General features: G+C 43.0%; 1 protein-coding gene across 1 annotated transcript in view; it reads left to right on the top strand.

Annotated features, from left to right (window-relative positions):
• The window catches only part of ALDOB (aldolase, fructose-bisphosphate B), a 12,776-nt gene extending 3,360 nt beyond the window's left edge, over window positions 1-9,416 (top strand). Inside the window, exons 2-9 of the mRNA XM_011366281.1 lie at window positions 1,573-1,694; window positions 2,507-2,718; window positions 3,735-3,789; window positions 4,714-4,874; window positions 5,754-5,837; window positions 6,145-6,319; window positions 6,724-6,923; window positions 9,148-9,416. Of these exons, the coding sequence (XP_011364583.1) occupies window positions 1,583-1,694; window positions 2,507-2,718; window positions 3,735-3,789; window positions 4,714-4,874; window positions 5,754-5,837; window positions 6,145-6,319; window positions 6,724-6,923; window positions 9,148-9,243 (1,095 nt within the window). The 5' untranslated portion in view covers window positions 1,573-1,582 and the 3' untranslated portion in view covers window positions 9,244-9,416. The remainder of the gene's footprint in view (window positions 1-1,572; window positions 1,695-2,506; window positions 2,719-3,734; window positions 3,790-4,713; window positions 4,875-5,753; window positions 5,838-6,144; window positions 6,320-6,723; window positions 6,924-9,147) is intronic.
• The last annotated feature ends 827 nt before the right edge of the window (window positions 9,417-10,243 follow it).

Here is a 10,243-nt window from a genome sequence, read left to right as displayed (position 1 = left end):
TTGTCAACTCCTTTGTGCAAATTCCTAAACTGAGAAAGAAAATTTGCCCTTTGGCCTGAATGTCACTTTTATCTGCATGAAGACCTGGAGGTCAGGTCCAAAGCTAAAAATCCCTGACTGCAATATCAGGGCTAACTAATCAACAGAGACAACACAACCGTCAGGTGACTGGGATGGGAGGAGCCTTGGAAGATCAGCTTCTCTAGAGATTATTGTCCACTAGCCTGCCCTGGTACCCAGTGACATCACTGTAGTTTCCTTCTTTTCAGACAAGAGCCTGTTGAAGAAAGAGTGGCAATAATGGGAGTGGTGTCAGTTATAGCTTCTCATGAATTAGTTCAGCAGCCATCGACTTCTTATATCAAGGGACAGGGTACTGAGAGCCTGCCTTGAAGGGATACAGAAAATATGAAGAAATCAATTTGCCATGAGAGACAGGATTGGGTAGGAAGCTCTGCTTCACCCTAGCTGAAACCTTGGACAAATCAGTAAGCTTCTTCGAGTCTTAGCTCATTAATTAATAAAGATAATGCCTGGGCTGGTTACCTCATTGCTGAGTGGATTGAGGAGAACTGAGATGCCTCTGGGCTTCCAGAAAGTAGAATGCAGGCACAGGGCACCTACTCTGTGTATGAGTGTGTGAGGCAGACAGGAGGCCACCAGATTGGGTAGGAAACTACTCAAGATACTCTTCACTGATTTGTTCTCTTTGATAGCTCAACCTATGCAAAATCACTCTTTCTAACATACAAGATAAGAGCCCTGTGGGGCTCCATTTTCAAGAGTAGCCCAAAGTGGCAGCTGAACAGGGGCAGTGAATCCCTTCAGAGGCCCACTACTGAGGAGATTGTTTGAGTAGGGGTCTTCGGGGCAGAGTCTCTCTTCAATAAAGCACTGAAGCTGAGAATTACTGAAGCAGGGATAACCACATGACTTCAGCATCCTTGGGCCCCATGGGGACCTTCAGTCCGGGGGCACTTAGTAAAAATCCTCCCCATCTGCCTCAAATGATCTTATAGGTAGTTGAATATAAGAAAAAGGTGGCTTACACACTAAGTACCAAAGCTGAAGAGAGGTTAACATGAAGGCCAAATGGTGTATTCTCCTCTCAAGCTTAGAATAATCTGGTGCTATAGGCTAACAGAACAAAGTAGAGAATGGCCACACAAACCAAAAGCCTCAGTGTCTTGGCCTCAGGCCATCCAGGCCACCTGATAGCATCAAGAATCCACAGAAGAGAGAGACAGTCAATTTTTGCAGTGCCCTCTATTTGTCATATTTGAATGGGTCATTAATTAGCTGATTCAGTCTCAAAATCAGTGATCCCAAAGGTCTCCTGGAAGGCATTCAGTTTAGGATCACTGTGAACATTTGGCGACTCACTTTTTTACTTGTTATGGCTAACTGCATAGTTAGGCTGAAGGGGGAAAAAACTCAGACTTCATTTGTGGAAATGGGCTGGAAATGTCAGAGGGGCCTACAGGGCTTGTCTGCACACCCTGGCTGCCTTGGTCATGAGTCCTTTTGAGACACTCACAGTTCTGTTCAGGACTCTCCTGCACTCTTTTCCAGACCTGTCACCATGGCCCACCAATTTCCAGCCCTCACCGCAGAACAAAAGAAGGAGCTCTCAGATATTGCCCGGCGCATCGTTGCCAATGGGAAGGGGATCCTGGCTGCCGATGAGTCTGTAGGTGAGTGCAAGGAACATCATACAACAAAAGTACTCTTGTAGCTACACTCAGCAAAGGCAACTTGATGGTCATATTCTCTCTCCTGTCAGAGGAGTAAAGGCTTATGCACAAAGGGGTGGGAGCGGAAGACTCCGTAAGCATAGACCTTTCGAATCCTGTCATTCCAGTATGCAGGTTTCTGAAAACCAAGGACAGAGGCTCGAGCTTTCCATTTTAAGGCCCCTTGCCAGAGATCATTTGAATCTAGGCTATAGCAGGGCCAGGAATTCAGTAGCCAGAACGAGGTCAGATGCACAGCCCTCTGCTGCTAAGGAGAAAGCCAAGGAAAGGCAGTGAGGGCAGGAAAGTGTCTGCATCCGGCCCAGGGAAGGGCTTGCGGTTGAGAGAAGCCCAAGATGGTGCAAGGGAGAGCTGTGGCAGGCCTGCATGCCACCATAGAATGATAAAAGCCAGAGAAGTCAACAGCCTGCCCCGCTCCTCCTTCTACTGTATGTACATCCAATCAGATTGAGGACTGGAGCAAGGGGGGTCTAGAGAGGCTGGAGGGCTTTACCTACCCACCCGGACACGCCCACCCCATACACTTCCTAACCAGCATCCTTACAGCACCCAAGGTCTCCCAGGGGAGACCAAAAAAAAAAAAAAAAAAAAGAAAGAAAGAAAAAAGAAAAGACATGAGGAGGTCCGAAGATATGAATAAAAAAGAAAGCCTTGCTGTCAAGCCTGGTGAGGGCCGCTGAGACGGTGTCACCGAGAAGGGCGGCAGGAAAGCCAGGCTTGCTCCTCATGCCGCCTGCGCACACCCACCATAGGCACAATGGGAAACCGCCTGCAGAGGATCAAGGTGGAGAACACCGAGGAGAACCGCCGGCAGTTCCGAGAAATCCTCTTCAGCGTGGACAGCTCCATCAGCCAGAGCATCGGGGGCGTGATCCTGTTCCATGAGACCCTCTACCAGAAGGACAGCCACGGGAAGCTGTTCAGAGACATCCTTAAGGAAAAGGGGATCGTGGTGGGAATCAAGGTGAATACTTCCACTCCCCTCACATCTCTGCTTCACCCCTGCCAAGCTACCAGCGCAGGGGCTGGAGCAGGGCTGACACTCTGAACTTTCTCATTACTTAAGTGCTGCTCTCACTCCTTTCCATCACGTCTTCCTCTTGAGAACGGATCCTCTTCTAGACTTTTCTTCCAAAGCCCTTTTCTTTCAACCGTTTTCTATAAGGTACTAAATCTCTTAGTGTCTCTGTTTCCTCATTTCTGAAATGGGAATGATAGTACCTACCTCATAAGGTTCTTATAAAGATGAAATGGGTTTTCAAAACAGTCCCCATTACATAATTATTTTTCAGGGCATGATAGCTATTATTATTAAAGCACTTACAGTGCTGCTGTAACTAGGTCTTCCAAACTGCGTGAGCTTCTCAAGAGTGAGCATTAGTATTCAACGAGTGCTTACAACTCCAGGCACTCGTTTAATCCTCCTCACATCCACTGGAGGTAGACTCAATTTTTATCCTTATTTTAGAGAAGGCATGACCAGGGGTAAAATAATTTGCCCACAGCAAAGGCAAAATTGGAGCCATTTCAGCCCAGACTGTCTACCTCTCCGGCTCATGAACTTAGCCTCTGCTCTACTGAGAGTAGAGGCTGCATCGTTATTCTCTATTACAACACAGTGCCTGGGATGTGCAGGTGCTCAATATATGTCTCTTGAATAAACAAATGAATCATTTAAGGGAAGCTGCTCTTATATGGAACCTCTGCATCTCAGGTGCTATCAGACTGCTTCTTATTTACTAAGCTCCAGATTGTGCTCCTCATCCTCTTAAGGTTGGCACTCTTACATTGTTCCTTCCAGGTAACTTTCCTTCTGCTGTGGACTGAATCGTGTCCCTCCCAATGATTAATACTCCTTTCTTAATTCAACTCCTTAGTTTGTGAAAGATTAGAACTATTCGTTAACACCAGGGGCTCTGCTTGTGTTTTACTGGGACACCTGACATCTGCTAATTACTTGTTAATTATTTATATTCACAGTTAGACAAAGGAGGTGCTCCCCTTGCTGGAACAAACAAAGAAACCATCATTCAAGGTAAGGATATTGCCTACTGATATGAATCATGCCAATATATGCTTGAAATGAGCAAGGGAAAACAAAATACGAGTATCACACTGGTTTTAGAGCTATGTATACTTGATTTTCAATCCCAGGTCCTCTATTACTAACTGTGTGACTCAGGCTAGTCACTTAAATGTTGAGTCCATTTTAAAGATAACAATATCTGCTTTGCAGAATAGTTTTGGACATTAAATCAGACAACGTATATAAAGTACTTATTATATAAGTATATAAAGTACTTATTATAATGTCTTGCACAGAGAAGATACTCCGTACCTGGGAATATTATTTTTAGAGAAAAATCCAGCAGCAGTAGAAAGGTCCCAGGCTTTGAGATCACCTGGGACCGTTCTACTGCTGCTGGATTTTTCTCTAAAAATAATATTCACACCTGGGTTTGAATCCCGGTTGCATCATTTACTACTTAGATAATTTTGCCCAAGTAGACAAGTACAAACCACAGCATTGGGTTAGCTAAGCAGAATTTGAATCCCCGCTCTGTCACTCTTCAGCTATGCAAATTTGGTTAAGTCACTTAACCGCATGGAGCCTCGAAATCCACATCTATAAATTGAGTATAATATTAACTATTAAAGTTGTTATGATAATTAAATGAGAAAAGGTGTACAAAATACCTAGAATCATGCCTGGAACACAGTAACAAATATTAATTCCCCCTAGTCTTCTTGTGTATCCACTATGTATATCAAACCGTATTTATTAAATTCAGGTTCTTTGGCTCAGTATTGGATCAATGTTTATTTGCCTGGATGTTTTCAGTTCTCAAGCTCTGCTGACCAAGAGCTAATCCAAGAGAGAACTCATTCACTTTATCTGCAGCCCCATGGATGAGGGACAGGGGTGCAAAGAAGCCATTCTCTCTTTTGTGACTTGCAGGGCTTGATGGCCTTTCTGAGCTCTGTGCTCAGTATAAGAAAGATGGTGTTGATTTTGGAAAATGGCGTGCTGTGCTGAGGATCGACAGCCATTGTCCATCCACCCTTGCTATCCAGGAAAACGCCAATGCCCTGGCCCGCTATGCCAGCATCTGTCAGCAGGTGCTCTGCTTTCCTCGTGGACTAAAAATCAGCAGGCGGGAGCTTCTTCGGAGTCTATCTTTCTAATTTTACTATAACTACACATGAGCCCTCCTCTTCTCTCACCAGTATATCCTGATGGCATTTTTCACTACTTTTTCTATAGCCAACTGTGGTAAGGAAAGATTTGGTTCCACAAGCCAGCTATGAGTCCAAAAGGCAAATGTCATCAACCGCTGCCCTTCTGTCAAAGTGCTATAAGCTGAGTCCTAAAAGTGCTTTGCTCAGGCTTTTGAGGCCACAGCACTTGATCAACCATGTTTCACCATGTCCAAGACAGAGTGATAACTCTGACCTAGTCACAATCCAAATAATTTCTTGGAGGATGGTGACCCGATGCTAAAGTTTCCAACACATGTTGAAGTATATCAGGGATCCAAGTTAAGTCTGATTTGCTTGTGTGGGTGCTGTGTTGGGGTTCCCTGAGTTGCATGCACCTGAAGATTCCCAGTCAGAATTATAAACACTTCTTGAATTCCTTAATTAACTCACACATGAGATATCTTTCTTAGCGATTTAAGCTGGACTGCTCTACAAGGGTGACAATTAGGTTCTGAGAAAGCTAGAATAGTTTCTAGAATAAGATATGGAAATTTAGAGTTAACATTTATTTTGCCCCATTCCTAGTAAGACTTTTTTTAAAAAACCTCATTGTTCCTTTTTGGCTAAGCCATGCTCACTAGACAACCCATTGCATTTCTTTTCATTGCCTTTAAATCACCTGTATGGTATTTTTCCATAAGGGCTCATTTTACACTAATTGCAACTGTTGAAAATCCTCTTAAGGAAAGGGCCCCAGTGAACAGAGCTTCACCCTGTCCTGTCCTTTTTCCTTTTAAGAATGGACTGGTACCCATTGTTGAACCAGAGGTAATTCCTGATGGAGACCATGACTTGGAACACTGCCAGTATGTCACTGAGAAGGTAAGTCTTGAATATAAAAGTCCTAATTCTAGTTGGAAATCTTGTTTTTAAGTAATAGCTGTTACTTCACATATGTCAGTTGTTATATATAAAATATAAAATATTCTTCATTGGAATCATTATGCAATGTTGGCTATAGTTTGCAATACATTGCCCTGATGAAGCCTAGTAGCTGGTCGGGAAGCTCTGGTCAAACCACATTGGGAATTCTTTCATCCTGCATCCCTGCAGTGTAAAAATTGCCAAGGCCAGGTAACTCTAAGGTTGGCTCTAGGTTTCACTTGTTTTGACCTCTCTTGTCCTTCAGGTCCTGGCTGCTGTCTACAAGGCCTTAAATGACCATCATGTTTATCTGGAGGGCACCCTGCTGAAGCCCAACATGGTGACTGCTGGACATGCCTGCACCAAGAAGTATACTCCAGAGCAAGTAGCTCTGGCCACTGTCACAGCTCTCTTCCGTACTGTTCCTGCAGCTGTTCCTGGTAAGGCCTTCCTTCCCCTCTAACTAGAGATCTTAGCCCTCATCCTTTGAAGGAGTTTCATAAGCATTTGTGTTTATCTAGGATTCTTCTATCTAGCAAACAGACCTCTGCTATGTCACAGGCAGCCAGCACTTCCCCTCGCACTCCACGAAACCTGAGTTTGTCCAGATGCACACAATCCGTTGGTTTCCTCAGCATTTCAGCACCCTCCTTATTTATCAAAGCCCTTCTCTCCTTTGCCTGACTAGCCTCGGCACAGGCAAACTAATATCTCTGACTCAGTCCCCAGTAAATCAAGTAGAGAACAGATTGAGAGATTATATTTTTTTAGGCTCATTGCTTGCTTTCTCAAACAGGGCTCATAAACTAAGACTAATAAAGTGGAATGGCTTCTGTCCTTCTAGGCATCTGCTTTTTGTCTGGAGGTATGAGTGAAGAGGATGCTACTCTCAATCTCAATGCTATCAACCTTTGCCCTCTGCCAAGGCCCTGGAAACTAAGTTTCTCTTATGGACGAGCCCTGCAGGCCAGTGCACTGGCTGCCTGGAGTGGCAAGGCTACAAACAAGAAGGCGACTCAGGAGGCTTTTATGAAGCGAGCTCTGGTAAGATGCTACTACCTCCTATCTAGTTGATAGAGTAAACATTTGGTGGCTGGCTCTCTCACATGGAAAAGCTTTATGGCCTCCCGCAGGCCATAAAGGTGTCTCCAGATACCGTCTACTAGGTATTTGAAAATGTGGCATTACAACTCAATAGGAAGGTTAGGGCTAGACAGAGTTTTGAGTTATCCACACTGAAGGTATAGTTGATGGCAATAGATTGGAGGACAGTTTCCATGGAGACACTTCAGAGGGAAGATAAGAGGGCCAAGGATTGAACCAGGGACACCTTTCATTTTGAGAAGTTGAAGAAGAGAAGTCACCAAGACAAGCAGCAATAATATGATAGGATGAACCAAGGATTCACAAGAATTCCAATAACAACACACTACAGAAAGATTCAGAATAAGGGCTTAGAAAAGGCAAAGACTGGCATTTAGGAGCATGTCAGTGAGCCTCCACAATACAGTTTCAACAAAGGAGAGGGAAAGTATACAGTCAAGAGTTTGACAGGGAAGGACCCAGAAAAGTTACCAGGGTAAATAAGGGCAGATTTTTTTTTTTTAATTTGACTAGTAACCATTCCTTTTTGAACACCTACAATGAGTCAAGGACTGAGGTGAACAAAGCATACATAGCCACTGCCTTCGGGGAGCTTAGATTTTAACCAAACAGGAGAGAGCTTGTCATATTTAAATATGAAGCAGAAGCCAGAGGAGAGAGTAAAGATCGGGAGAATAGGGATTATCGAGAAGACAGGGACTTAGAGGAAACAGGATTGCATGAGACTAAATATTAAATACAGGTGGCAGAGTGGGTCTTAGACGGGAGAAAAGAGCAAAGAAGAAAGAGAATGGTTTTGAAATCAGGTCTATCGAGGTAAAGAGATGTAGCAGTTGATTGCTGACTATAGTTGAGGGCATCTGTTTGAGAGTGATAACAGAATGGAGATTCCAGTCTTTGCAGTGGAGCAGCTTGGATTAGCTGCCGAAGTTGTCTGCTGGGAAATTGACCAGATGGGCCAAGCATCAAGCATGGTGCTGCTGAAAATGAGAGTGTGTTTGTGGTACATTAACTTAGATCTTGAATTTTCCTAACAGCTCTCTTAAGCATGCGGGAAGATGCAGATCAACCTAAATGGAAATAGAGTAGAAGAGTTTGGCAATGAAGTACTGAAGGAAAGGAAGGCCCCAGAGGAGTTTAAAAAATCATTTTAGGCACATAACAGAGGTGTGAGATTTTAGTGGGAGTACTTTACCTTATGATGGTGGCAAGCTGGGTATGGCTGTGCTGGTGTGTGGCTGATGGGGTGGGAAGATGTAGCAAATATGATAGAGGGATTGTGACAGGAAGGGCCTAAAGGGCCATCCACACAAAAGGAAAGCTGAGTTTATCATCTAAGATGTGGTTCTCAAGCTTGAGTCCCCTGGCAGGCTTGTTGAAATACAGATGACTATGCCACAGTCAGCAAGTTTCAGATTTAGATGATCAAGCTGGAGAATTTCCATTTCTAACAAGAGCTTAGGTCCATCAAACAGACTTTGAAAATCACTGTAGATGAAGAAATAAGTCCTAGAGAGAGCAAACAATAGTAACGGTGACTCGAAGGCCTGGTAAGGCTGAGTGGCATTTGAATATTATTATAGGATTCATAATTCTAAACTCACCTTTAATTGGAATTAACACAGGGAATCAAATGATATTTTGATAATAACTACATAAAAATTGCATAGTCTTGTGGAAAATTTAGGCAGAAAATGGGAAATTTTTATTTTTTTTATTTTTTTATTTTTTATTTTTTGCAATAGGGTGCCTTCAGCGGCACCTTGCCTGATGCTTGGTGGTAACAGCTGGTCAATTTCTTAGTAGACTGCTTCAACAGCTGTTTCAAGCTCCCCCACTGTTAAGATGGAACTCTCCCGTCCTTTATCACTATGCTAATGAGAAGTTTCTCAGCTTTAATTTCTAGTACTGTTGTTGCAATACTGTTGGTACTAAAAAGAAACTTTCCCAATAACTGACACAAACCTATACTCAGAAAACTGGGATAAAAGAGATAACATGTTACAGAAGGAGAGGTAGGTATCAGCCACAATATTCAGCAAAATCACTATAAGGAGAAAAATATCAAAATGAAGGTGTTACTGGTTTCAAATGCAAAGAAGAGAGGGTCAAGCACAGGGTTATGTTTGCTCTAACTCAATCTCCTCTCTCCTTTGTTTTTTAGGCTAACAGCCAGGCAGCCAAAGGAAAGTATGTTTCCACCGGCTCTTCTAGTGCTGCGTCCACCCAGTCACTCTTCACAGCCTGCTATACCTATTAGAATCTGAGACAGGCCAGCTGGCTCCAGCTCTTCTAGGTGTCTTGGTAGGAGGGCTGCAAGAGAACAACCCTTTTGACTGACTCTGGAAATTAGCCAAAATTAGATTGGAACTATTGGAAACACAATACATGTTAAATTCTTAGACACAAGGCAAAAACAAACAAACAAACAAACAAAAACAGTTATTGAAACTTAAGTCTGAATATCAGGGATCTGACAAAATTTCACACGATTTCCTGGACACACTTTTTGCTCCCCAAGCCGCAGAGTATCCATCTAAGAAAAGAATAAACTTTAAAACAAAATTATCTCTCCTTTGAGATAACGACCACCCAATGAAACATCTCAGAAGCTGAGGGTAGAGGAGTGCCTCTTATTAAACAATCTTAGCAGTAGTAGGTTGTGAAGGAGACAGCTGCAACCAAAAAAGAAATAAAATATGCTGTAAACCTTCAGCTGGTATCACGGTTTTACTTTCTGCTTTCTGTTTTTAAAGGGCTTGGAACATTGCATCACCTTTGACTCTACTAGACATGACTGACGTTAGGGTCAGGGTTCTCAACTTTGGCTACTCGTTGGAATCACCTGGAAAAACAATTCCAAGTGCTCAGGCCATATTCCAGCACAAGTAATCAGAAATTTTTGAGGTGGGAATCCACTAAATATCAGGGTTTCTTAAAGCTCCCTTGATTCTAACCAGTTAGAGAACTACCAGTCTAGATTTCAAGTTTGAGGCTATCCAAAAATGAAAGCCATTTATAATTTGAAACAAGCTAAAATGGAAAATGATTTGGAGCAATATGTAGAGTGTAATAAGAGAATCATGTGACTTTGCAACTTGGAACATTCCTCTTCAGAGGGCCAAGGTTTGGTGACACAGGATTACATCTTCCCCTGCACATCCAAACATACTGCCTAGTTGTGCGGTAAGTAACATTCACATCATTATACTTTACTGGCTTTTAATTTTCAGAATTATCCTATAGAAAAAGTATTAAAG

Source organism: Pteropus vampyrus, unplaced genomic scaffold (assembly GCF_000151845.1).
Source record: "Pteropus vampyrus isolate Shadow unplaced genomic scaffold, Pvam_2.0 Scaffold123, whole genome shotgun sequence".
In the NCBI taxonomy this organism is placed as follows: Eukaryota; Metazoa; Chordata; class Mammalia; order Chiroptera; family Pteropodidae; genus Pteropus; species Pteropus vampyrus.
The sequence above is the reverse complement of the archived record's forward strand: the minus strand, read 5'-3'. Positions and strand labels throughout refer to the sequence as shown.